The 27,805-nt window shown below is 41.7% G+C and overlaps 2 protein-coding genes across 2 annotated transcripts in view; both read left to right on the forward strand.

Annotated features, from left to right (window-relative positions):
- The first annotated feature begins 343 nt into the window (after positions 1 to 343).
- tacc1 (transforming, acidic coiled-coil containing protein 1) lies at positions 344 to 13,181 on the forward strand. Its single transcript, XM_053429306.1, has 13 exons — positions 344 to 1,007; positions 2,408 to 2,517; positions 4,516 to 6,442; positions 7,283 to 7,346; positions 7,865 to 8,030; positions 8,705 to 8,769; positions 9,363 to 9,494; positions 9,596 to 9,672; positions 9,794 to 9,837; positions 10,163 to 10,326; positions 10,424 to 10,530; positions 10,635 to 10,755; positions 11,595 to 13,181. Exons 1-13 carry the CDS (start codon positions 859 to 861, stop codon positions 11,658 to 11,660), a joined length of 3,192 nt encoding a protein of 1,063 aa, XP_053285281.1. The 5' UTR covers positions 344 to 858; the 3' UTR covers positions 11,661 to 13,181.
- Positions 13,182 to 15,559: 2,378 nt separating this feature from the next.
- loxl2a (lysyl oxidase-like 2a) overlaps positions 15,560 to 27,805 on the forward strand; it is a 30,691-nt gene continuing 18,445 nt past the window's right edge. The window contains exons 1-3 of the mRNA XM_053435705.1: positions 15,560 to 15,730; positions 17,580 to 17,873; positions 20,307 to 20,482. Of these exons, the coding sequence (XP_053291680.1) occupies positions 17,603 to 17,873; positions 20,307 to 20,482 (447 nt within the window). The 5' untranslated portion in view covers positions 15,560 to 15,730; positions 17,580 to 17,602. The remainder of the gene's footprint in view (positions 15,731 to 17,579; positions 17,874 to 20,306; positions 20,483 to 27,805) is intronic.

Genomic DNA, 27,805 nt, shown 5'->3' on the forward strand with positions numbered 1-27,805 from the left:
ATGGGGTTTTACCTGGTGCTAATGAGTGCATTGAAGTCCTTTGTTGCCTGTGAGTTTAGTGCTATAGGCTGAGGCTATACCTCATACTAATTTCAAGTAGATCACCTGAGGCTGTCCAACGGAACAGGTTCTTGTGGTCATGCATGCCTGCCTGCCACTGGATGGGAGAGACAGATAACCGCTTAAAAGCCTGGGGGGGCAACGAGGGCTTTTGAAAATCCAGCCCCACATTCCTAACCTCTCTTTGGACTGTAAAATGTGGAGACCCAACCATACAACTCCTCCTCCTCCTCCTTCTCCTCCTCCTCCTGTGTTTGTTTTCTGACTCCCTCCCTCTGCCTCAGAGTAGAAGAGCAGCCTGACAGGGAGATACCAATCTCCAACCACAGGGGAACTCATTCAGCTCAGTGCAGAGAAGCTGCATTCAAGATCCCTGCCTTCCCCCCTCTGCATTGCCTGTCAGTGGAGCAGCCTGATGTGGAACCGAGAGGTTGGAGGGGGTTTAGAAGAGAAGAGAGTCAGAGCAGCACTTTGGAAACCAGCTGATCAGACCTGTGGTATTCTGCCACAGAGGAAGACAAGAGGAGAGGGACTGTCACTGGGGAAAATAAGAGAAGAGAACTCGGATGAAGTCTTTTTGAGAAAATACCAAAAGGAAAAATAATTATCCTTCCTTTCATGGGAAACTCATGTGAAGAAGGGAGCTCTGTGGGAAGATGTGAGAGCCAACTGGCAGCAGGGTGGAAATCTGAGGAGGAAACACGTAGAAAAGGACAACCAGTACCGTTCTTGATTTAAAGAAAACACATCAGTGAGTCGACAGAGGGTTGAGGATCCCACCCAGAGGACAGAGGAGTGATGTCTTGGCTGTCACCTGTGTCATGGGCCAAATGGACGTGGACGGCGGTGCGAGGGGGAGAAGGGGAGGATGAAGAGGGGGAGGCCAGCGAGCAACGTGGAGAGAGAGGGGAGGAAAGAGAGGAGGATGAAAGATCTCAAGGCTTCAGGCAAGTGTTGTGCTGGGGCCCAGGAAACCACTGACACTATAGGTTCTCCCACAAGTGGAGATATTTCTACATTTGTGTTTCTATGCTCACCTGTCAGGGTGAGGAGTCTCAGAGATGAGATTGACAGAGAAAGACGTGTGTGTTGTCTGGTGTATACACACACGTTGTGTTATGGTTGGTCTTTAGACTCTGATAGTGTTTGAAATGAATGTTTTTCTCAGGCGGTACATTTCTGTTGCTTTGACAGAAACAACACACACCCCAGTCAGGTACAAGTCAGGTACAATTCAATTTAATGATGTCATCACTGGAAACACAAAGGTGACACATGCTCCAGACACTGTGTCGTGTGTGTCTCTGTTCCTGATCACATTATCATCCTGGTCATTGTTGCTCTACTTCTTTTGTGCTCACTCTTTCAACACATTTTATTGATTGACTGCTGTGTGAAGTCAAATATCAGAATCCATGTTGACTCTCTTGTTAATCAGTTGTTATACAACCAGAGTAACGTCAACATGTGTGATGTTGCTTCCTGAAGTTAAAGCCATTGCACTAATGTTGAAATCGGCATGGAAAAGACTGAGAATATATATATATATATATTACAAACTGTTTTTCCAGGCAATACTTACATCTTTATTTAAAATGAATCGATCACTCATTTCTAGAATGTTTTAAATCATGCTGCATGTTGCTTTCAGTGGAACAGGAAATAGTAGGCCGTCCTACTTCCTCTTTCTCTTTTACTTCAACTTTATTTTACTGTCTCCCCGTTGCTGACATAAAGTGAATGATACATGACACTAAACACAGTAAATAGTGTGTATTACTACATTCAATATATTTCTGGTTCACATGCAAACCATGTTAATAGTTATGAGGCGTCATGTTAGACAGATAATTAGAAAGATAAATCTGTAGACCTCAAGGATATTTAATGACTTTTTTCTGATTGTTGATTGAATACTGGACAGTTTTACCTGCTCATGTCTCTATTCTAATGAAACCATGTGATTAGGGAACATCTGGATTGCAGCCTGTGATGGGAGTTCACAATTAAACACACATTTACATTTCAGGGTCAGAAGCTATGATGCCATGAATCCCACAGTATGGAATAAAAAATGTGTCTGTATATGATTTAATGAGTGCTCCATTTGTCCATATACATGCAGAGTCAAATGCAATTTGTGCATTTCTGTCTATGCAGGTCTGTTACAGTTCAGTTAATTCACCCTTTTGCTTTTGGGGATCCGCAGATTTAGAGTGCGCCCTGTGTTCTCAGTATTGTAATGTGATTCCTCAGTTATGTAAGGATTTTTCTGTCCTCCTCTCTCATCTCATGGACGTTAGGAAAGTTCACGCTCTAACTCTCTGACTCTCTCTGACTGCCACAGCTCTGACTCAGAGGGGAATTTTGGCACCCCTGAAGCTGCAACTCCTGTCCACGTGCCTGCGACCATCCTGGGAGAGCTGGAGAACAACAACACTGATGCAGAGAAAACAGGTGAGGCCACTGCTGAGTAAATCAACTGTAAAGGCAGACAGACTGCTGACGTAAGATGTCCAAGACGCTACAGTAACACCTCAGATGGCTGCAGGTTCTCATTAACATGGCAAATGTTGAGCAGAATAGACAGACAGCGTCACTCCCTGTCACTCCTCTGATGTTGCACAAAAGGCTCAGACTTCACATGTGGGAATGTATTGGTCCTGAATATATACATTTAAATGAATAATTAAATATAAATTTTTTATAAATGTTTCTTTAAATGTTAAAATCTCTGCATATATGACCTCCACTACCGTTTGTGAACTGTGCACACGGTGTTTCAAGTTTACAATGCCACAGTAATTGGATACATATGCAGTGTGCTGTCTCAGGAATGTACCTACAGACTACATTTCAGCTTCAATAAGAATTGACCTGCCTTTTTTAAAACTACAAGCTCAGTTACTCATAACCAGTGAAAGAAGCACTCACACCTCCTATGTATTAATCAAATGCACAATGCTTGATAACAGATACCTGAGGTTACCTGATAGTTAAGCTGTCCCGCATGTTGGTATGTAAACTGGTATGCACACCGAGTAGGAATTTTGGGTGGGTTTTGGGTGTGTTGATGGCAGAAGCACTGTCACTGTCAGTTAAATACTAACAGCAGGAGTCTGCAGCAGAGTGTGGGAATGGCCTTTGCTCTGGAATTCAACAGGTTCAACAAAAGCTTTGGTTGGCCCTGCTTTGTGTTGGTCACTGATAGAGGTCACGGTGAGGGGAGTGACTGAACAAAGACCGTTATCAGGCTGAAACCATCAAGTCTTTGGAGAACAAGCTTGAAAGTGAAGCTGCTGCAGTTCTGATAGAGTTAAAATCTTCTGGTAAAACAGCTCCAGCGACATTTTACAATAGTGTATGTTGCGCAGGTCAGGCAGGATACAGAGAGAGGAAGGCGTTCATGTTTGTTGCAACCACAAACATCCCTAACCCTGCAGCTGTTGGAGGAGGAGGAGGAGGTTCGAATCCTGGCAGCCAGGAGCTGAAGTGACACTATAAACTTCTTTTGGATATAAACATGGTGATCTCCGTGTCTGTGCCCATCCAAAGTCCTCATCAATGCATCAGAATCAGTCTACACATGATGGCACTTTATAAATATTTAATAGACGGTGGAAGACCATGTGACAAAAAGTCCCATAACATAAAACCTGATTATATGAACAGCGGGATGCTTGACAATTCTCATTTCAAAGAAAACAAATCTACTACTATGAATAGATATATGTTGCACTTTTTGTGCAGACAAAATCATTACAAAATGGTAGACAGATGCAAAACAATGCTTTAATAGGTAAATTAGACCTTGTGATCACTGTATTTCGTAGCTGAGTTAGTTTTATCTATGCTGTGACGTGTTCTGCCTCTATGCAACACAGAGAGAACCAAACGACCTCTTTAACCAACATTGTATAGAGACTATGTGGATACAGATGAGGACGTGTTTGCATGGGGATGTCAGACGGAAGGAGCACTTTGACAATGATACTCAGGGAGACATGCTAATGTGTGTAGAAGTAGGTAGGAACACAGCAGGCAGAACTAGTCTCTTAGCAACATAACATTACATGAATATGGCGGGTATGACGGGCACACTGAAATATGTTGATGTGTCAGAAGGAGCCCTGGAGGTAATTATTACACTATCACAGCCACTGTTCCTGCTGTCATCAGTATTAAACACAGGACGAAAAATAGAGCTATTTATGTTGTATTTTCCAATGTTCTTCTTGGTATGTGACGGCCTTCATAGTAAGACGTCGCCATGGCAACAGCAGCTAGTGGAGCAGTTGGCTGGCTAGTAACCTGCCTTCAGAGAGCCAATCCGATATCACTTCCATCAGAGTTTATGTTCTGATTGGACAGGTTGCTGCTTGCAGCTGAAGGGTTTTCATGTTTTTATTTTCAGGGTTAATTCTGGTGTTTTCCTTTCTCTCATTTCTTCTTCAGACTTGGATCAGGACGAGCACCTGATAGTGACAGCTCCTGTTGACGATCACAACAGTTTACTTAGACACAACATGGGTCAGGATGAGCCTGTGGTCCCCATGGGGGGCCCACTGGAAATAAACATGCAAACACTAGAAGAAGAAAAAACAGATGCTCTAGGCTCCATGCTTGTCCCTGATTCCTCCTCAGTGAAGGAAACTCCTCAGCAGGCCGAATGCACAGTTCCTTCCTCTGAGGCATCCCGGGACACAGAACCCATCCTACATGCAGACCCTGTCCTTGATCTGGCTCCAGCTCAAACTGCTGTGCTAATATCAGCCCCAGCCCCAATCTCAGCCGCAATCTCAGCCCCAGCTCCTGCCCCAATCTCAGCCCCAGCCCCAGCTCCTGCCCCAATCTCAGCCCCAGCCCCAGCTCCTGCCCCAATCTCAGCCCCAGCCCCAGCTCCTGCCCCAATCTCAGCCCCAGCCCCAGCTCCTGCCCCAATCTCAGCCCCAGCCCGAGCTCCTGCCCCAATCTCAGCCCCAGCCCCAGCTCCTGCCCCAATCTCAGCCCCAGCCCCAGCTCCTGCCCCTATCTCAGCCTCAGCCCCAGCTCCGGCCCCTATCTCAACCCCAGCTCCAATCTTAGCTACAGCCCCAATCTCAGTCCCGGCCCCAATCTCAGACCCGGCTCCAGCCCCAATCGTAGCCGTAGCTCCAGCCCCAGCTCCTGCCCCAATCAGAACCCCAATCACAGCCCCAGCTCCTGCCCAAATCTTAACCCCAGCTCCTGCCCCAATCTCAGCCCCAGCCATAGCTCCTGCCCCAATAACAGCCCCAGCTCCTGCCCAAATCTTAGCACCAGCACCTGCCCAAATCTCAGCCCCAGCTCGAGTCCTTGCTTTTGCCCCAGCACCAGAACCAGACTCAGTGCAGAGCAGTGAAACTGCACCCAGCCAAATTCTGAAGCCCCCTGAGGAAAAGCCTTTTACTGTTTCAGAACCAGAGTGCAATGGCCTCCCCAAACAGACGGAGCCCATTCGAAAGACTAAAACCAGCAAATCTAAGCCTCCGGCCCTGAAGATGAAGGTTTTGCTGGACGAGCTTGGACAATCAAATGAGGAACAAGAACTTCCTGTTCCCAATGCCACATACAACTTTGACGCTACCCAGCTGGATGTGAGCTTTAACCCTTTTACCAGTGGTGGACCAAAAATCCAAAACTCTCCTCCCCCATGCAGTCCAGACTCTCTACCGAGACTTGAGCCACCTGGTAGCTCATTTCCTGTTTGCGAGGCCAGCTCAGCAGCAGAAGCACAGACGATGGAGCCCTCACCTGAGACAAAACCTGTGATTCTGGAGTTCGGTCTGGATGAGGGGCCAGTCAGTAAACCACCTCCGAGGAAATTAGGTGGAAAAAAGACAATCAGTAGACTCACAGCTAAGAAGCAGAGGCCAAAAAGACAAGAGGCTTCCAGCCAACCTGCACCAGAACCCACAGAGCCAGAACCAGCCACTCAACCAGAACCAGAACTTGAATCAATTTCCCAGGCTATGTCAGAACCAGTTTCAGATCCTCTCCCAGAAACGTCTTTGCCAGCTTCAGACTCTTCCGCTCCATTGAACCTTGACGACATTCCTATTCCTAAATCAGGAACATATAACTTTGATCCCAACCAGTGGGATGACCCGAACTTCAATCCGTTTGGCAGTAACAGCAACACGAGCGGCTCTCCTGTGCTCCCTAAGGGGTCTTACAGCTTCGACCCAGACACATTTGATGACTCTGTTGACCCTTTTAAATCCTCCAAAAGCCTGAGCATAGAGGAATCGTCCAGTGGCACCGCTCAGCCCGAGAAGAAAGTGAACGACGAAGTAAAGCAGAAAGCTGGGCACTTGCCTGGTGAGAAGAAAGTGAGGCAGATTCCCAAGAAAAGCAAAGAGAGGTTAGTCTACACCGATATGTGATTGAATTTCCATCCATATGCTTGCATTCCTTCGTTCATGCCCCAGAAGATAAAAGATATATATCACATATTATTATCTACATTTGGTCAGTGACGATGTCTGGATGCATACCAAACAGTACTTTGAACACATGACAAACACTTAACACTGCATACTGACCATTGATGCCATTCCCATATAGCCTATAAATAGAGTGTTAAAAGTGCGCATGCGCTGTTCAAACTAGCTTTTCCAGGTTTGTCGGCTTCTTATGTTTCTGCTCAAACCTTAAACTATCTGCTGAGTATCTAACATGTTGAGCTGAACATGTTTGTTTCTTCCCCCTGTTCTTTGTTCCCTTATGAAAACCCTCGCCATCCCTCGCTCTATCCCCCTTCATCCTTCATCCTTCCTCCTCTTGTCTGTTGCGTTACCCCCTCAACCTCTGCTTTCACCCACCTCTCTCGACCTCAGGAAATCTGAACAAGTCAAGTTTCTCTGTTTTCTGTTGTAAGTACTCTCACTATCGACGCTGCCTCTGACGCATGCCCCTTCCCATTTTACTTCCATCGAGACATGTGTCGTGTCAGAACTGACCTTCGAAGGAGCACGTGTCTCCCTCAGTGTCCCCCCCCCCCCCCCCCCCCCCCCTCCCTTTTGGAAGCTGGGCAGCACCTGTGTTGTTATACATGTATGCTTCTCACCTCACATGATTTAGGGCCATGCAACAAGGCTCAGAAGTGTTAGCAGCTTTATGGGTATAGAAACATTGAATTTAATGCTTTTTAGTTATATTTAGATATTAACTGTTGTGTTGGTTCCATGTGCTTGTTTTGCAGGAATTCCTGTAAAGTACAGAAATATGATGAAAGCCAGGCCCTGGTGCTTGATGTGTGTAATCAGGTAATGTGTGTGTTTTGGCTTTCTGTGTGTGTGCGTGTGTATTTATATCTTTCTGTGTGTGTGTGTGTGTGTGTGTGTGTGTGTGTGTGTGTCTGTGTGTGTGCGTGTGTGTGTGTGTGTGAATGTTGTGTAAGCTGAAATGTTTTGCTCTACTGCAGTGACACCTCATTGTCCATTATTCGGCAGCTGTCGGACATCACCTCTCAACACACACAAGTACACACAAATAAACATACACACACACTCACCCACACACAGTCACGGTTGGTACTGATGTGAGTCTGAATTAATCTGCTCTACCCTCATTAGTTTCATATCACAACAGAACATTTTATTATACAATTTTAAAAGATTTGATTAAACTTGCAAACTATCTTGATTTCTGCCACCAGTAACTTTATACATCATCTCCATGTTTTCTTTCACCCAGAATGTTGTGTATTCTCTTGCTGGTGGATATGTAAGTAGGCTAATGTGTGATATAAATCATATCATAATGTGTGTTCTCTTGTTTGCAGGGGGAAGTCGAGGTGGTGGTTCAGCCCCCAGAGATCACCCATCGGGTTCATCATGCCACCGATGAGGAGAAGTTGGCCTCCACTGGCTTCATGGGCCAGACAATGGAGAGCCAGGAGGAGAAGGGAGAACCTGAATGCAATAAAGCACCAGTTGATGTTATGGATGGTAGGATACAGATTCAGATTTTCTCAATTGTGAAATAAGAGTATTGCTTTAGGGGTCAGCTATAGCTTGGGCAAATGGAGCGCCCAGGCTAGAGATGAAATTTATTAAAATGTTAAGCCAGCCTCAGTGGAAACACTCTCAGACCAATGTGTTCATAAAAGACAATGTTAGTCCATCTGAACATATAGGTTCCCTTGCGATGTGGTAATAGTGCTACTTTTTGGCAGAGTATTGATGGTGGGAGAAGTAGGCATCCACAGAAAGGTGTCAGTTGAACCAAGAAAAACGAAGAAGGAGAGTGAGAGTGATTTAGACACTGCAATGCAACAAAAATGTGTCAAATAATGATGAAGAAAATGGAGCCTGCAAACTCTGCAAAAAACCCTCTCCTGGATATGAGAGAGTTATACATGTGACACCAGGGAACCACTGCTTCCCACAATTGTGCATTAAAACTGTGTCTGTGTCTGTGGTGCAAATAATACACTTTTCAAAATCTTTTTATAACAAAATCAAGAGGATTTAATAAAATATCCTAATGCTGAAGATTCTTTCTTCACATAGACTAAAGATGAACCACTGTAGGGATTTGCTTCTTTCTTTTTGTAAATTGGATATGAGTAGCTAGTACAATTAACACGTGTCCCTGAGTTATGTGTTCTTTCTCCTCAAAGGCCCTAAGACAAAGGTTTCAGATCAGCAGGAGGAGAAGGACCCCTGCAGCCTTAAGGAAGATATAGTAAGTACTACAGAAACCACAGGCAGGTGTTAGTATTAATAATTCAACACAGGTAGCTTGTTTAGCACCTAATAACAGTAAATAATACGAAGTTTTAGTCATAATTGGAGTCTTAGTTTTTATTTTGATGTGGCGCATTCACAAGGTATTTTAGCTACAAGAACCAAATATTTTTTACTCACACAATATTTATCCAAGATAACCTCCTGCAATGGTGAGACAACACAGATGTTGATTCGTTAAGTCTACATAAATGTGAGCAGTTGATTTCAGAACACTCTTTACAAAGGCATCATGTGACTAAAAGATACTAATGTCTGAAAGTATTTATTTATTAATAATTGATTAGAAAGAAGGCACAGGTTGTATGTGCAAGTATTTTATACGATCACATTTTGATGTTATTAATTTACGCGTTGTCTGTTAATTACTTGTCCGGTCTCCCTTGTAAAAGAGATTATTAACCATAATGGGAATAACCTGGTTAGATAAAGGCTGATAATAATAATAATAATAAAAACAACCATACATATAAAGATCATGGATCAGATCTCGTCAAACTGAGCACATTGTGTTTTCGGCCTTTTCTACAGAGTGAGATATGCACAAACCAAACTATAAAGATGAGAAGCACCGATGCCACAGACCCAGGAGCCTTGAGCCAGGACAACTTACCACTGAGTGAGATGGACAAGGCTGCAGTTCTCACCCTGATCAGAGAAGAGGTATACATCACTGACCTGAAGTAAATCTGACGATGACCACTAATTCACATCTAAACATATCTAATCAGTTTTTTTATTTTTTCTCTTTGTCCTCTAACCAGATCATCACTAAAGAGATTGAGGTGAACGAGTGGAGGAGAAAGTGCGAGGAGAGCAGGGCTGAGGTTTTTGAGATGAGGTACGAAGTTTCACTGGTAGCTACTCTGGCACCTCACTTCCTGTTTACAAAACATTACGGCACATATGTAAAAATGCTCCCGGTCAGCAAAGCTGACAGAGGACCGCTCTATTGTTGACAGGAAAATAGTTGCAGAATATGAGAAGACAGTTGCACAGATGATTGGTAAGTTCCTGCCCCCTGGTGGTGATAGTTTTCTATGTTTTTCCCATACTCACAATACAACCAAATACTTACAACACAACCAAATACTCTTAATAAAACCAAATATGCACAATACAACCAAATAGTCACAACACAACCAAATACTCACAACACAACCACATTCTGACAACACAACCAAATACTCACAACACAACCAGATACTGACAACACAACCAAATACTCACAACACAACCAAATACTCACAACACAACCAGATACTGACAACACAGTTCAGTCTTGCAGTTGTTTGCATAAAACCTTTCCTCTGACACGTCTGTGTCTGTAGAGGACGAGCAGCAGCAGAAGACGCTGTCCTGCAGTAAGTCAGTGAGGCAGCTGACCTTAGAGAGGGATCAGGCTCTTGCTGATCTCAACTCAGTGGAACGCTCCTTCGCTGACCTCTTCAGGAGGTATGAGTCCTTGAAGGGAGTCCTGGAAGGCTTCAAGAAGGTCAGTACAGCTTTATACTTTATATTACATTATGCAGTTCATTCCACCTTCATGTAATAATCAGCTCACTATATACTCTCTACATGCATCTCTACAGAATGAGGAGGTGCTGAAGAAGTGTGCACAGGACTACTTGATGAGGATCAAGCAGGAGGAGCAACGATACCAGACCCTCAAGGTTCATGCTGAGGAGAAACTGGACAAGTAAGTGTCATAAGACAGGTTTGAATAAATCCGCTAGGGTTCAAGTCTGATTCTGAAAATCATCTCCTCCTTCTTCCCTCTCCTCCGCTCCTCCACCTTCGCAGGGCGAATGAAGAGATAGCCCAGGTGCGAGGCAAGGCCAGCGCTGAGGGCATGGCTCTGAACGCCAGCCTGAGGATGGAGCAGATGAAGGTGGATTCACTTGAAAGAGCTGTGCTTCAAAAGGTAGCTCGACTGAAAACACAATTAAAAGGGATGAACAGTGTTGGTGAAATAAAGAATTTATGGAATTTTATATCTGTCATATTCTTGCATGATCCGTAAATTGTGTAGCACTCTGAACTGCACAAACTTGCGTGATAGGTGCTATAAGATTAAAGATTGATTGATTGATAGATTGATCAATAACATGTTCTGTGTTGGCTGATGCTTATGTTTTCGAATGTTAAGTTTGGTAAAATGTGTTAAGTACAGCTGCATGTAATAGAGTCGACCACAACTCCCACAGAATCAGTTGTTTACTGTCTCTTATTAAATTTGATTTTGTCTTTAAGTTTGGTTACAGATACATATGTGCTCCCTTGCAACATTTTCAATCAAAGGTTCATTACTCACAATGTAAAAACATAGGTTAATTATGCTGTTTCATTATAGTAATAATCAGTTTTTTACTGTCTTTATAAATGTGCAGGCAATGAGCCCCCTCGTCAAAAAATGTGCCAACATGGAAATGGACACTAGAGTGCAGTGTTTCATCTACTAAAACCACAATGCATTGGAAGTTAGATGGGGAGAAAAGCTTGTTGCTCGATGTTTTATACTTTGTTGGTGGATGTCAACCAAACAACTGTGTTACCAAATACCACTGTGTAGTCTCAGTTAATTAGTGTTTGAAATGAAGCACACTGGATAAAGCCTGTTTATTTATTGGCTGCTCAGCAAGTTACATGGAAACTATTTCTCTGCCAACAGACTCAGACTTCCATAGTACCTTTACAGGGATGTGTTTCTGTCCTGGAAGATCTGTCAGATCATTTTCTGAAACTTATGTCTGTCTCTTACAGAATCAAGAGATCGAGGAGCTCACCAAGATCTGCGATGAACTGATCGCCAAAATGGGAACAGACTGATAGGCCGACGTGTGATGTAAATTCTGTACAGGACATCTCAGCGTTCTCTTTGTCAGCTCATATTTTTAAATAATTGGAGATTATTGAAATACAGGTTGAGAGATGGTTGCACTTTCTCGTGATATTTTCAGAATGAAATATAAAGCAGATATATGTCATTGTGTAATTTAAGAAGCACAAAGTTATCGTAGGGGTATTTTAATAATATTGAAGGAGAAGTAAGGTGATTATATTCCTGCTATGATTTGTTGATCTTTTATTTTGGATTTAATTAATTATTTTGAGGTTAAATGATTAGTCGTTAGGTTTTTCATCTTCTCCGTTATTTTCCAACATCATTTTATCAAACTTCTCCCACACAAAGCTGTAGAAAATAATGTGGAAACTAAGAGAAAGAAAATATGCACAGATACTTTTGACCACAGAAGGTCTACAGGTTTAAATCTGATACAGGAAGAACAAATGAGTGTATTAAATCTAAAATTTGATGGTATTTCATTTGTAATACAGATCGTTATGCTCTGTTGTTTATTTGCTATCATCAGTAAATGAGCTGGAAATAATATTACAGATATTTTTATAAATTGCCTTTTACATTTGATTATTATTGTTTCACAGATTTTGAAGTCAAACCACAATGATTTTACATCTTGAACATTTTACCCCTTTACATCTCTGGGATTGGAATCTGGAAATTTCAAAAGCACTTATGAAGCTCAAACCTTTCACTCAGCTATATAATATTTTCATTTGATGGGAGTTTGATGATGGGTTGAAGATGAAAGTTTCAAGTAGTAAAACTTTGCTTATTATTCTTAATAATGAACCATGTGCCAAGATTAATTTTCTCTCGCTCCGCATTTGAGTGTGGAAAAGCACAGTGACGCTGCCATGTAGATATATTTGGATCGTATTGATATTTTATGTGTGTGCTCACATGTTGCTTGTGTGCCTTTATTTTGTTTATTATGAAAAAGAAAGTTTTCCCACCTCATTGTTTCCAAAGTCTGTTGCCAAAATGTATATTTCTAGGACTAAAGTACAACAGTGAGTCAGCATGGGTTTACAGTTATAATGTTTTACCTGCGGTTAAAAAACAATGATTTATGTGTGCACAAGATGGACCACATTACTTTTATGGTAAAGGTCTGTGATTTGGGGGCAGTTTATGATCATATTTCCAGTGGACATCCTCTGGTCAGATGTCACTCAGACATGTATCATATATAAAAGACAGGTTTTTGTATAGAAACCTTATTTCATGTCAGCACAATCAGTATAAAATGTCTGTGGAAACCGAGATGGGTTTCAGTGTGACCTTGTCCAGTTGTGTTGGTGTTAAAGTGAAGGTGCTTTTCAATGCAAACCCATTGTTACATTATAATATGCGTGAATTTTATACTTTATGAAAAGAATATTCTGAATTCCATTGCTAATATTTGTAAACTTGAAGAATTAATAAGAATATACTCAGATTATTTTGTGCATTCCTGAATAAATGGTTCAAAAGATTTAATATGATGCCACTGTCCTCCTCTGCCTGAATCATTTCAGCTGTGCACGACAAACCAGAGATGAACATAAACCGAAGTAAATCCAGACAGATGTTTTTCAGTCCTATACACAGGAGCCAGTTTTCATGCTCTTTCCACTGTTTCTTTTTACAGACATGTCATTTGTGGTGTTTGGTTTGTCAGTCAGGAGCCTGCAGTTTCCTCCAGCAGTCAAATTTAACAATCATAACAATGTGTCCATAAATACATAAACAAAACAGTCTATCTTCGCCCATGTGGCATGGTCGATTCATTTGTAAGGAACCATTATAGTATATATTTAGGATGTGATGACATTGTTATACTGTAGATTGAGAAATGGCACTTAGGAGGTTGAGTTACTAACTGTGACCAGCACTACAGTTGTATGCTTTAACACTCCCCTGTTCGGTTTCAACCTGACCATGAAGACCACCTGCTTCCTGCTAACCTGGGCCAGAGAAGGACTATTTAAGTAGTATATAAGTAGCTCTTTGTTTAATATTCTTTATATTCCCTAATATTTTTTGCTGTTTATGCATAGAGCAGACTGCCCACTGATATAACTTCCTGATGTAACTTAGTGATGGTCACTCAGACCAAATATGGTAGCTATAGCCATAGTAAGATATTTCTTAGAGTACAATGTTAAGGTGATTTATTGTTTGGGAATAATGAAGAATTAAGTCATACTGGGGTTTACATGTGGGATTAAAGGTTATTGTGTGAAAAAGCTATGACAAAGAACAGATGAAAAAGGCGAATATGCTTAATGTGCTCATCAACATGTGTCCTGGTTTACAACAGTTGCAAAATGCTAATAACAACCTAAAATCTAATAATGTTACACAATCTGCAGATGGTTTAATGTCTGGCTCCGAAAAAAACCATAACAACTTGGATATTTGTTAAATAACGGAGTTATTAGGGCATAAACATCAAGAAGCAAATAAAGATTCATGCGGAATTATATGATAGTTGGAAAGACAGAAGTGCAAAGTTTGGGCTTAGAGTTAACTTCACCTCTAGCTGTAAATAAAAGACATGTGTGTTTGTGAATATGTTTTAAATTGTACACAATATGGAAGTATTTTCCTGAAGCCGTGTCTATTTAATTATTCAGTCTGCAACATCCCTGGATCAGCACCTTCTCACCACATGGTGGAGTCCTCAGAAACCACAGGGAAATAGCACACCTCTGGTCCTGATGGGATCTTATCCTAACAGATCAGCTTCACTTTATTCTGACAGATCAGTTACTTCACTGTAACCATCACTGTCAATGAGGAGGCTGTAGGGGTTTACTGACGGGGTGAGAGGGATCGCTCATAATCTAGGGTGAGAGGGATCACTCATAGATACTATCTGGGTAGTTTCTTTTCTTACATTTAACTAATATTTCCTCCTCTTTGTGCTTTGGATTTGAATGAAGACCTGGTTATTCTAAATGTTTTCTTTTGATCACTTATTACCTGGTCTGTCATTAATTTTATAATGGAAAGAAAGGGAGTGGACTTGACTTTGGTGTTGATTGTTGGAAATGGTTATCCTTACTTTTTCAAGAAAGACGTTCACCTTAACTAGCCTTCAAGCCACTAACATTTAAGTCCTATATACTGTATATATATATATTACACTCGTCATTTTAACATCAATACATAGCTTGACCAAACTTTACAGATACACTCCTAGAGCCCAAGTAACCCCAAATTTCTCTTCTGCTGCTTTAGGCAAAGACAGGACACGACTCAGAGGACTGCCCTCCACTGTTTAATGGCCCCAGAGGACAATATAAAACCCGGTATTTGCCTTCTGGTGTTTCTTTGCACCTGCAAGACAAAAGTGTGTGTTTAAAATCTCCACTAAAACTGTAAAGTTTCTAAAGACAGTCGATAAATAGCACAGCAGTGAAAAACAGCAACGTGAAAAAATTCACAAAATCATTTAATTATAAATACATTTTGAAAATACAAATTAGAAACTTGAAGTGCAATTTTTTCTCTGTTACACCGAGAATACATGGCATACTGGGGTCTGTATTGGATGGTATAATTAAAAAAAATGCAACTTCAGTTTGGCCAAGTGAACAGTTAATAAATCAAATATGATTTAATGATTGCCCATTATCAGTGATAATACGTTATTGACCTCTCTGGAGTTATGTATAATCCTCTATTGAAGGATGCAGTGTTTGACTTGATGAGGCCATAAAACTGGGGGGGGGGGGGGGGGGGGGGGGGGTCACAATCCACTGATCTGGGTCCAGGGTCTTTCCAGCTCGAGCAGTGTTTTTGTAACCCATGGTGACCGTGCGGGAGGGGGCGGGTCCAGGATGCTGAGGCTGCCTCTGATAGGCTGCTGGCCGCGGTGATGAGTGGGACGGGAGCGCGCTAGCAGCAGTGAGAGGAGAAAAGAGAAGAGGCAGAAGAGGAGAAGAGAGGAAGAAGTTCTGCCCTACATCTCATCTTCTGCTGCAGCTCAGATAACTGAAGGTGTTTGTGAGTGGAGGACTGAGTCGCCTGTTCTCCGTCTGTGAAGGTAAGTTTCCCTCTTCGTGTCCGGATAGACCACTTCTGATTGGATGATCTGATCCGCACGTGCAGGAATTTGTGAAACTTTTTCTTGAAACATGAGACTCTCTGTAAACTGCATAGTTCTCTTTCTTTGTCCCGTCTGCATAACTTGGAACTTAAACAGGAGGAATATTTATATAATTTATCACTGTAAAAAGTAGTTTGCTGTTATTTTATCTCCTGTAGTTGTTTAACAAATAAGAGTTACACCCATTCAAAGTGAGCCTGATCTAAGCATGAGCTACTAATGTTTTGGATTGTTGCAATGCATTATTTACTCAAATGCAGAAGAGAGGAACAGTGTTCTTATGTTATATGTGTCTGGATTTTTCCAGAAGAAGGAGGACTCCTCTGAGCTCTGTCCTTTTCTCACCCACTGTGGATATTTGGAACTTGGCCCTTCTGGTTTAACAGTAACTTGAAGACTGATTTGTAGTTTTCACTCATGAACAATAGGGAATACAGAAAGCACTGGCTTTGACTGAGAAACCCATAAATTCATCATTTGGGGATTTTGTATTATCGAGTTGACTGGAGAGCCCTTGGCTGGATTTCACTGACTCTCCTCTAGTATTATGTTCTTGAATGTTTCTGTAGGAAGTGGGTGTATCTCCACTGGTTTTGTAAGTATAGACCAGTCACAACACATATTCAGGAGAAGTGTTCATTTCCATGTATAGGTTTGTTGAGGTGAGACATGATGTTTGTTCAGCGTGTGTTCATAAGTGGACTCTGGAATAGTTGGATTGGACAGTGAAATTCAAAAGGCCAAATCAAAGCAGCTCCTGCTGAACTTGTTCCTCTCAGGGGAAAATAAACCAGATGTTTTCCCTGGAGGATCACAAGAGACGTCTAACGGTTTATTGAGTGTGTACACCAGGGGTGTTTTGTCGAGCCCCTGCGTTCTGCAGTTTGTTGGCTGTTACTATGACGTCAACTTGGAAAGCACCCCCCCGTCCTCATCCTCCTTCTCCCTCCTCACACCAAAGACCTGGAGGTCTCCTTACTTTCACCGTGATCCTCCCCTCATTTAACTCCAGGAACATTCCTCCCCGAGGGCTTTTGGTCTGTCCGTTGACACTTTCATGGTCTGCCATGAAATATCGATGTGGAGTTCACTTTCCTTCTCAGTTGTGCAACCTTCGGGCAGAGATCAGTAGATAAGTGAGAGGGGCAGCACGCACCCTGTGGAGGCCCACATTTGCTCTTCATTAGGCTGTCAGAAAGACAGAGGCAGGAATCCTTGTCTCCATTCACTCCCAAATCCCACTTCTTCTCTCCCTTATTGGCAGTCAAATGCAGTTTCAAATTCTTTACCGATCCTCAAACTTATATTTGTGGTGTATGGAGGCCTGTGAGGGTCTCTGGTAACCAGAGGATAGCCAAACCAAACTGTAGCTGCATGTGCAGGATTTTATAATAAAACGTCTTAACTTATTGACGAAGCTCCATGCATGCCAAATCCATGAATTGTTTTGTGGGAAATCAACTGAAATGTCAATAAAACAACTTAGTTTCCAGTGTTTAAGAAAGTAATGAAAAATCTCCTGGGTCCACCACCAGATCCGGGTCTGCAGTAAAGATTTAAAAGGTTCTACCCTGAAACCTATCACATCTTTCCACCAAGAACATTAATAATTCTTCTTGTGGTTTTGTGTAATTTTCCTTATAGACAAACAAACAAACAAACAGAAAGGGTTGGATACATATCCTCCTTGGTAGATGTATCATCAAGAGTGCTGTTGAGTTCAGCATCCCAGTATGCAGCTTGAAACAGCCTCTGACAGTCATTTATCTCGTCCTCTTCTTTTTAGATTCTCCTCCATCCTCCTGCATCATGCTGCACCCCGGTGCCTTGTTTTCTTTGCTGTACATGTGTGCGCTGTGCAATGCCCAGTCAAACTCTGGCACACCTGTGATCCAGCTCCGTCTCGCTGGGGAGAAGCGGAAGCACTACGAGGGTCGGGTGGAGGTTTTCTACAAAGGAGAGTGGGGGACAGTGTGCGATGACGACTTCTCCATCCAAACTGCCCACGTGGTGTGCAGAGAGCTTGGCTTCATGGACGCAGCGTCCTGGTCGCCCTCGGCCAAGTTTGGAAGAGGGGAAGGTAAGAAAAAGTCTTATATGTTGGTTTCCCAAAATTTGATATTGATATTTTTTACCCAATCAAAAACCTTGAAATTTCATCTCAAACCCACGTTCTTCAGCTGTTTAAGACCTTGAGATGAGGGTTAATGGTTGATTATTTCGGCAAACTGCCAATCAGCCAACCACACACATTCAAACGCAGTATATCTCTTCATACTGTTTCATATGTTCCATGGAAACATCTTTGAATGAGATACCCATTTCCCCCTGACTGACTGCTAATAACCTGAGGCGCTGGCACTGTTTTCCACATTAGAGGAGTAGTGAGAGACGCCAATCAGTTCATGAAGTAGCAGCAGGGTTGGGTTGTGGGGGGGGGGGGTCAAGACTGGAAACACTCGGTGTGTAAGCCAGACACATACACACACATAATCAGAAAAACACACATGAGACATAATCTCATCACTGTTAAAAAAAAATAACCCTGATGAGATTTCCAACTCTGTCAAAGCTGTAGCTGCTGGTGGTGTACATGTATACACCACCATGTTGGTGTTAATTAAAACTGTCACCCTTGTTAAAGGCACGTTTTACCCCTGGGTCTCGGCCACATCCAGCCATCCACTTCAACAGTGAAGTAATTAACTTGGCTGTTTACTTCCCAAAGCACCAGAGTCATTATTCAAGAATTACGTTTACGACCTAATAGGCTCCATGCATGTAATGTTGCATGCATATACCCTTTTATGAGTAGCTGCAAAACAGTTTGATGCATATGTATGGCCTGTCTGTGCAGAGGGGGAAATGTTTGCACTGAAAGTGATGTAGGAATGTAGACATGGAGGCTTTTGGCGATGTGGTCAGGGTGTGACCCTCCAGCGTTCCTAAAGATTAAAGTTGAATTTTCACTTAAAACGTGTGCAGAAAATTTGTGTGCTATTTTGGGGAGGGTTCCTCTTTATTCTGACAAATAGATTCAAATTAGTTTATAGGGGAATCACTTAGATAGGAGGGTTTGAGGCTGTGTGCATGTGTTTCCTTGTTGTTTGTAGAGACACATGGCTGTAAAAGGGATTAAGAGCATTTTCCCATCATCATGGGGACTGTTGAAAGAGACCAACACATGTTTTCAATTGAACACATCACTACACAACAAGTACAAGGACATCTCCCCTTTGGATCCAGTGATTTTACTGCCTGGTTGTTGATCCGATTCCCAGCAGCCGTTGCACAGATATAATTTGCAAACTCAGTTGATAACATCATGAATTCACATTTATTCAGATCCACTTAGGAACACTGTGCTCTGTTCCAGTTTGCTATAATTTTGAGAATAGGTTACGTGGTTGACTCAAAATACCAATAAAAGCTCAATTTCAAAATAAATGGCTCCCTGCAAGCTGTGCTCCCTGCACTTTTCACCAGCTTGCAAATGATGGTTTTAACACAGCAATCCAAAACAATTACAACTGGCTATTCTGAATGTTTGTTTAGCCAGAGGTGCACTGAGACCAAGCTGGCTCTCACGTGGACTCTGCAGTAAATCACCACCAGGAAACTTGGCTCCTATTGTGAAAAAATGTTCCAGAGGTAATCATCTGCTGCCAGGAGGAGGCTACGTGACCGTATAACATCCAGTCACTTTCTTGGTATGATCAGGATGTTCCTCTGCAGCGTGTTGAGACTGTCAGAGGAGCAATCCTTAGGTGGTTCCCATTGCCACAGTTGCTGGGGATTCCGTGCTTCAGCAGGCTGATTCGGAACAGGCAGCTGGACGGCAGATGATCCGATTCAGCCATGACAACATTCTCTTGCCAGGTTTTGGCTGAAAATATGCGCCAGGTTCTGGTGGAGACATCTCCACGTGAGTAGGTCCAGTGTCTCTGTGACGAGGCGTCAGTGGAAACACGGCTTAAGACGGTCAAGGTGCAATATTGAAAGCAATCTTTCATTTGACTTTTCTAATGAAGAAATCCTCTGTCAGGGAAAGGGATTGTGGCAACCTGTTGCTCGGTGGAAAGTGCAGCATCAGTCCTGCCATAACAAGGATGACACTCACATTGTAATATAAAATATACAACCCTTAAGTACAGAATGTCACATTTTATTCTCACCCTGTGGTTTTGTCTGCATCTGTGTGATTGCCTGTTCCAAAGTAGGATTACGTAAAAACAACTCAACCGATTTCCTATAAAGTTTGTGTAGGACACGACTCAAGGAAGAATCCAGTAAATTCAGATCAGGGGGTGGATCTAGGAATGCATTTCATTGCTCATTTTATTTGACATACAGGAAAAAGTTCAAAGATTATAAGATTACATGAGACAAAACCCCTCACAGTTAATATAAGAATAAACATCCTCAAAACTGTGTTGAGTCTTCTACCAGTAACCCTTCATCTTCATCAGAGTACGTGTCAGTTCACATATAACTCTGCTCCTCTTCGCCCTAGGCCGTATCTGGCTCGACAACGTGCACTGCACTGGTGGAGAGAAGAGTCTGGCTCAGTGTGAGTCCAACGGCTTTGGAGTGTCTGACTGCAAACATTCGGAGGATGCCGGGGTGGTGTGCAACCAAAAGCGCATTCCAGGCTACAAGTTCATCCGGAACCAGGCCCATGGTGACGAGGTGGGTTCGCATTGAGCAACACACTTGTGTCTAAACAATCAAACCTGCACGTGTAGGTCCATGTCACACTCATCTAACACCAGGGTGGGATCACTTCCAGCCAGCTACTACCTACATTCACACATGGTTCAAGTACACACATGAAACCTGAACAGATGTTCGCAATAAAAAAAGAGGAGGACAGGCTCAGGATGAAAGAAAATCTTTATCATAGTGCACCATTCCAAAGGGCTTCAAGTACAATGTACTCTTCAAATCCTGCCAACTTTCGAGACTGAATATGTCTGTTGTCTTGTCTAACTACAAGTTAATTTCAAACCAGTGGTTACTTTTATCAGACCTCACAATTAAAACTTGACTGTCTTGGCCTGTTTAGACTAGTAATGTCCAATTACAACTAAGTACCATCAACGGAACAGTCACTCACAAACTGTAACACAAATATAAAAATACAGTTTATGTGACCAAACAATATATAAAAGTTACTGTAGGTGTGACTTGTTGTTTATGTATACTGCATAGAAACAAACGTGTCTGTGTTAGAAGCATTGATACAATTTAGAATGAGTGTGGAATTATTCCATATATATATATATACTATCCATTTGCTCCTTTCAACTTATGGTAATTTAAATATTCTTGTTTTTATCGTTGTTAAAGAATATTTTACGCAAGAGCCAGGTCAGCCGTATCGACAATATTCTTATACTGCTAGTGCTCTGGTAATACAGTTTATTAGCAAGGTAACTTTATTTTGTTAGTTAAGCAGCTAAAAAGTTACAACTGACAGTTATGCAGGCATATTTATTTACTTACATTAGTGTTTCCATATGATCTAGTATATTTGAAATTTATTTCAATGTTTTAAACACTTCTTGTAAAGTTCTTATTAACCTAAGTTAAATAGAACCTATGAACAGCTGCTGAAACTGTCTCCATTATTTTTTTATCTTTACTATGAAATGGATACAACCAGTAACGAAAATGTCCTTATGGATATTAAATCAGTCTGTCTGGAGAAGACGTGCAGGTAGTCACATCTGCATTGACATCAGGCCGGTGACATAATCTACTAGTCAGCGTTAAACGTTGAGCTGTCCAGACCACCATTTCCACTGATGACTTTGCCAGGCTGGTATTCGTCTATCACCGGCCCTCAGCAAACCCCGGCCCACTCTGCAGCCATGACTCAGAGAGGGGGAAGACCATCCTGTCTCAGAACGCCTCTGTGCCGGATGGAAAGTCGGCGTGGGTCTGTGACTGTGAGACAGAGGGAGAAAGGAGGATAGTTGCATTCCTTCAGCTCGTCTGAGAACAAGTCATTGGAAACACACTGCCACAGAGGGCTTCTCTATTAAAACCAGACTGACACTGATAAAGCAACATTTCTTTGGCAGCTAACAAAACAGTACATGTTAATTTTTTTTTATGCTTTGGTTTTACAGTTTTATTTATATGTAAACTAGATGTAGGGTGGTAGGTTCTGCTGAATGACCCATCTCTCTACAACAGCCATAACTGTGACTGTGTTTTTACTGGATTCATTTTAGACGACAAGCCCGAGGAGTTCACCTGAAATACTTGTTTAACTTTCTAGCTGAGTCATGGCAATGAAAGCACCACTGAGACCTTTTCAGGATTTTAATTTTCCAGGCCATGTCCATAAGCAGCTACCTCTTGTTCCTTATATGTCGAGTGTATTTAGGGTCTCTGGGGAGTTACTTCACTTCAATCCCCCACCCTTTAAATATTTCCATGGTCTGGTTGAAGCCATTCACCTTTAACCATGCATGGGCTGACGTCAGCGCGCGGCTCTGTTCCTACAATCTGTTTATTCACAGCATGAATCGAGATGCTGTCCTGAACCTGAAAAGTTAACACCCTAACCATGAGTGTACTATAGTCTAAGTAACGGTAAAAAGTGAAAGAGTGAAGCAGTCAGTGTCTTCACAAATGTGTTAAACGTTCAGAAAACGTCATCCCAAAATTGTACTTGTATTGTCAGTGATTTGTTAATTTATTTATCAATTATGTCGATAAAAATTGGAATTGCAATTTGAATTATACGTAAAGTAGGTATTCTTTAAGTATTTCTGGGTCATAACATAGCTTCAAACTGTAATTATCTTGTTTTTGTGAGGGATACATCATGAGAGACAATTTCACAGTGTATGGGAATGAGTGAAGATAAGACCATAACAACTCACTCTGGCAAGTTGAGCTTTGACCACAAATGATAGTCTGCTGAAAACATCAGTCTGTCATTAATGAAAACAGCAACTTCCGCTGGCACAACTTGCACGTCTCAGATTGTAGCCGAGTCAATCAAGGATGTGTTGTATGGGCACGACTTAAACAGTCGTAGGGCGTTAGCAGAGAATCGAAGTCATATTGCTGAAAGTGTTTTTCTCACACAGTCCAAATCCGAGCGGTCATTTAACCTCCGTAGTGTCCATGCCTATCTCAGTCTTCTTGTGACATGACCAGATTCCTCCTGCTCTCACCATGACAACCTGTCTGTGCTGGTTACAGAACTTACATTCCTCCGTGTCTGAATCATTTCCATGGTTAATCTCGACTATTTCAAAAAGCTTCAATGCTTCAGCAAGACTGCCTGGAATCTATGTATTTCTACATGAATGAGAGTTTGTCTTTGGGAAAATTCAGCACAGTTGCTTTATTTATTATGTGTTTGTGCATGGCAGAGGCCTAAGTCTTTGAGTAAATAGGGAGACTTGCATTTGACATCAGAACCAGACACTAGGATGACAGGAAGCTTTGTTTATCCGTCAGCAGGGCCTGTTTAATGAACTCAGCTGTGTTGTGCTGCTGTTTATAACGGAACAGCTTGCTGCATGTGTCACGATGTTGAGAGGATCGCGGCTGGATACGTCTCCTTTATTAGAAGATGTCGGAAAGTTCAAGACACTCGATGTTAGATGATTATGTGAGAGTATACTGTGTCATTTGAGCATAATTGTAGCTTCATGGTTAAGTTTGATTAGAGCTACTCCACCGTGTTTGTTACTGTGTGGCATTGCTGTGTACTTGTGTAATCGTTGCATTTCCACATTGTCCCCTGAAGAAGAAAGATTTATAGTGGGAACTCACATAAGCCCATTCGTGTGTCATGTTGTGTTTGTTTGTTCACAAACCAATGCAGATCAATTTAGTATTCTTCATTTAAAGTAATCGGCGGCTGCTGCTTTCAGAACCTCGTACATCATTACGAGCAAGTGACAATACTTGATGAGTTCATCTTCAGTCTTCCTCCTGAAGGCTCGAGAAAACATCTGCACCAAAAGCAGCTGCAGTTGCGCGCCAGACCATTAAACGTGTTTACTTCCACCAAACACTTGGATCTTAAATCAACACAAAGACGTCAGAAGCCACTTGGAACAACAGAATGCAGCGGTTAAAAGGCTTTTGATTCTTTGCAGGCCAAAGGCTGCACATCTCCGTGAGGCGCGACGGTGTCCCCTTACAAGAATTTCAGCGCCTCACATTCTGTGCTATACAGCAAAAAAAAAAGAAACTGGAGACAAAGCGGTTTAGCCTCCTGCAGGATGTATGCGAGAGGCTCTCGAGGAGGAGTCTGATCGAAGGGAGAAAAGGTTGATGCGTGTCAGGAGGCAGGAGCCAGTTGCTCTCTCTTGTGGATAGAGAAGTAAACGGATCCGCCACATGTTCAACATCTGGATCCCTCTATGGCCTCAGTCCTCCTCTCGACTGCACAGAGCAAAAAGTCCTGACCCTTATTGTCAGTAGATGTGAATTACTGTATGAGCACTGCACATACTGTCTTCGTCAAGACTAAATAAAGATATGACACAAAAAGAGATTTTCAGCTAGGCTAATGGTCCCCTGGCCCCATCTGAAATCCGATTGGCCCCTAAAGTGGCCCTGTGTTGTCAGTAGTCACTCACTATCTATGCTAACAATGAGTTTTACAAAATGTTAAGAATTTTTATTCTCTAAGCTTTTTTGAAGGACACAACTTGCTCAAGCATGGAACAATTTCCAAATCATGGATGTGCATGGATGTTGGACATATAAATGGCCCCTTTATGGCCCCTAATTTAGAAAACCCTAGATCCGCCACTGCTCAGAGAGAAAAGCTTCTATATCGTTGCTTTTTCATTCTTTAACTGTTTTTATTGTTGTGACATAAGTTAAATTTCCATTCAAGTTTTTGGAAAATATACTTTGGGATGTTCTTTCCGAGAGTTCAAAGCTGTCTGTGACGTTACGACAAGCTAGTTTAGCATTGGATAAAAACTGGTAAAGCTAGCCTGGCTTTGTCCAACTTTAATATCTGTATTCCAGCATCTCTAAGGCTTATATTAACTCATTATATCGCTTAAGTGTTAAAACAGCAACTTGTGGTTTTATGGGGGTTTATGTTATGGATTATCAATGGTGAGCTATTCATCTGGCAATCTCCCAGGGAGGAACTGTCTTCCAACAAGAAAACATTGGGCAGATAAGCCTCTGTGAAGCTCCTCCATGTTGCTTTTAAATTGTTCTGTTTATAGATTCTCAGCAAACAAGATGAAGCCTTTTGATTAAAGAGCTTTAGAGGTGCTGGTCAGGGATTTGTTAACCCTTGGATGGAGCCAGGCTGATTCTCTAGTTGTATTCTGAACTAACCATCCCTTGGCTGTGGCTTCTTATTTAAAGGAAATACAGAGAGTTGTATTGATTGTCACATCAAACGCTCAGCTAGAAAACAAATGTTAGAATATGTCAGATTCTGGAAATCATCACCTTCTATGATGCTTTAAACTGCTGTTATTTGATTAATAATCTAATCAAGGTCATGCTGTTAATTTGCAGACATATTTCAGTCATGAAGTAATGATCATTAAATTAGTCTGAGTATGTGTCTAGTCTTCCTGGAATAATGATTCTTTTTAATTTCTATGATGGGAGTAGCGCACTCTAATAGATATTCCAGATGTAAATCATCTCACACACACACACACACAAACACAGCACTTCATCAGGCAGACTGGGGGCCGGTGAGGTAGAAGTTAGGCTGTGAAAGTCATTTCAAAGAGCCTCACTGTGCTCTTGCTTTTCATCTAAACTGTGGCGTGATTATCATTCATCCCTGCCCAGCTTTGCAGGGTGGGGCGTCGAGCGGATGGGGGTCTGTGGTCACGTGTAGACAAACGTGCAGCCGGGCGGTAAAGCTGAGTAAAACGGAAAAGAAATGCTCAGTAGTGGAAGCATTAGTCAGACACTGGCTAGACCACAGTCTAATGTTCACACATGTACATTGTGAGGGGGGGGGGGGGGGGTTCCTCGTCAGAAAAACAAGTCTGCTTTCCTGTTGGAAAAGTTTCAGTAATGGTCAAAGCCGTCTAAATAAAGAATGTTTTTCTTTTTTCTCAGATGCCACTCACAAACAAGAACAAGAATGACTGTATTTGAACAGGATACAAGTATTTGGATCAAATCCACAGAATGAATGAATCAGTGCAGTCGCACAGTGGTGAGAGTGACTGTTAGATGAGGAAACTTTGTAGAAATATCTAGGTGAGTGTTAACCTCAGGATGACCTGCAGGATGGAAAAGCCTGCATTCATTACAAATGAGTTTCTGTCCCTGCACTGATCCTGATGATAAACACGCAAATTCCCTATACTTACATAAATTGTTCCCTATTTTAGAATGAATGGTCTGTATTTATATTTAGCTTTTCTAGTTTTCATGACTAGTTACAGTACAGATTTTGCCATGCACCCATTCATTTCATGTGCAGCACTTTCTCAAGCACACATCTAGATCCTCTCATGAGATGCTAAGCTAACAGACTTCTGGCTGTAACTTCCTAACAGATGCAAGAGTGGTATCAATGTCCTCATCTAGCCCTCTGCAAGAAAGCCAAGAAGCATTTCTTGCTTCTTGGCAAGAAATGCTTCTTGCCAAGCATCTTCCATTGAAAGAAAATCAATGGAAGATTTTCTTCCCATTGATTTCATGGTACATTTTTGAGAGTCCTCTTATTGGAAAGTCTGAATCTCCAAAGTGATATTATTAAAACTATCATTTTTTACTTATTGTAAAACAGCTTATGGCCTTCTTCGCTCTCCAGAAATAATTATCTCAGCATCGCCTTAAGAAAAAAAGTGTTTGGGCCTGGGCCAAACAGGATTTGGCTGAGTTTATGTCTGGCGGTTTGGATTTAGAGGGGAAACGCCTGCTGGACGGATCACAGCTGTGGGTATCTGTCTCTCCGGCCTCACACATTCACATGGCCGGTTTCCGCTGTCTGAGCCAAAAGCAACACGGGTCAGACCCTTCTCAGTGCCCCGTTTCACACTCACCTCTTACCCTCCCTGTCCTGTCTGGTATGTTAACCTTCACACCTGCCTTCACCTGGAAGATAACAGAACTTTATTGTCACTGAACCAGTACAATACAATGAAATTCTGTTGGAAGCCGACCAGTAGATGCCCATTAGGATAGAATAAAGGAATAGACATGCCATAAAAACTAAAGACACTAGAGATATGAAAAATTAAAAAAAATGAGAAAATACTATATACACATTACGTACATACTTATACTGTAGTTTTTCTATATGATTTCATCTTCTGGGTCAGTTATGCTTTAGTTTATCAATTTATGAGTATGATTTTCATTTGTCCTCTTTGTATCTATTTTTTTATTATCTTCATGTTTGTTAAACTAAAAGTAATAAACTGTACATAATTTTGCTTTTATATTGAAGAAAAGTTAATCTAACCATAAAAGTTTATTTCGTTTATTTCATTGTAATCATAATAATAATTAAGTTTTACCGGCCCCTTTCATATAAATAACATAATATATATGGTCATTACTTTTTTAACTTTTGATCTTAATATTACTCAATACATTCATACTGTTTCATTACTTTTTCTTTAAAACATTTTCTTCAATTTTGAATCATTGTCCAGAGAATTCCAGTTTCATTCATTAAACAGAAATACATGTCAGTTTACTGTAGTACCCGCATATGGTCTTTTTAAATTAAACTTCCTACTAAGATCCTCATCATTTGATATCAATGTGAACATCCTCTGAGGGTTTTCAGCTACTGGCTTTACATATAACCAATAATACTGTCAAGGCAACTACATCTTTAAGTTTCAAAACATGTGACTTGATAAACAGTCTGTAAGTATAAGGTTTTAAACTGAGAATACCAGATCCCCTGATCGTGATAAGATCTCCTCACCTTCAGTTACTGCAGGGCACTAATGGAAAACACTATGTCATGCTATTCGACCAGCAGGAATCTCCTCATGAACGAGTGGTTTCACCCGCTCTAAC

Source organism: Pleuronectes platessa, chromosome 2 (genome assembly GCF_947347685.1).
Source record: "Pleuronectes platessa chromosome 2, fPlePla1.1, whole genome shotgun sequence".
NCBI classification, from domain to species: domain Eukaryota; kingdom Metazoa; phylum Chordata; class Actinopteri; order Pleuronectiformes; family Pleuronectidae; genus Pleuronectes; species Pleuronectes platessa.

Excerpts from the sequence above, each read along its gene's own strand:
- tacc1 (XM_053429306.1), top strand. The coding sequence starts at position 859 with ATGTCTTGGCTGTCACCTGTGTCATGGGCCAAATGGACGTGGACGGCG. Across the intron at positions 9,495-9,595 it reads TCACCCTGATCAGAGAAGAG|ATCATCACTAAAGAGATTGA; the intron begins GTATACATCACT and ends TCCTCTAACCAG. Across the intron at positions 10,327-10,423 it reads TCCTGGAAGGCTTCAAGAAG|AATGAGGAGGTGCTGAAGAA; the intron begins GTCAGTACAGCT and ends GCATCTCTACAG.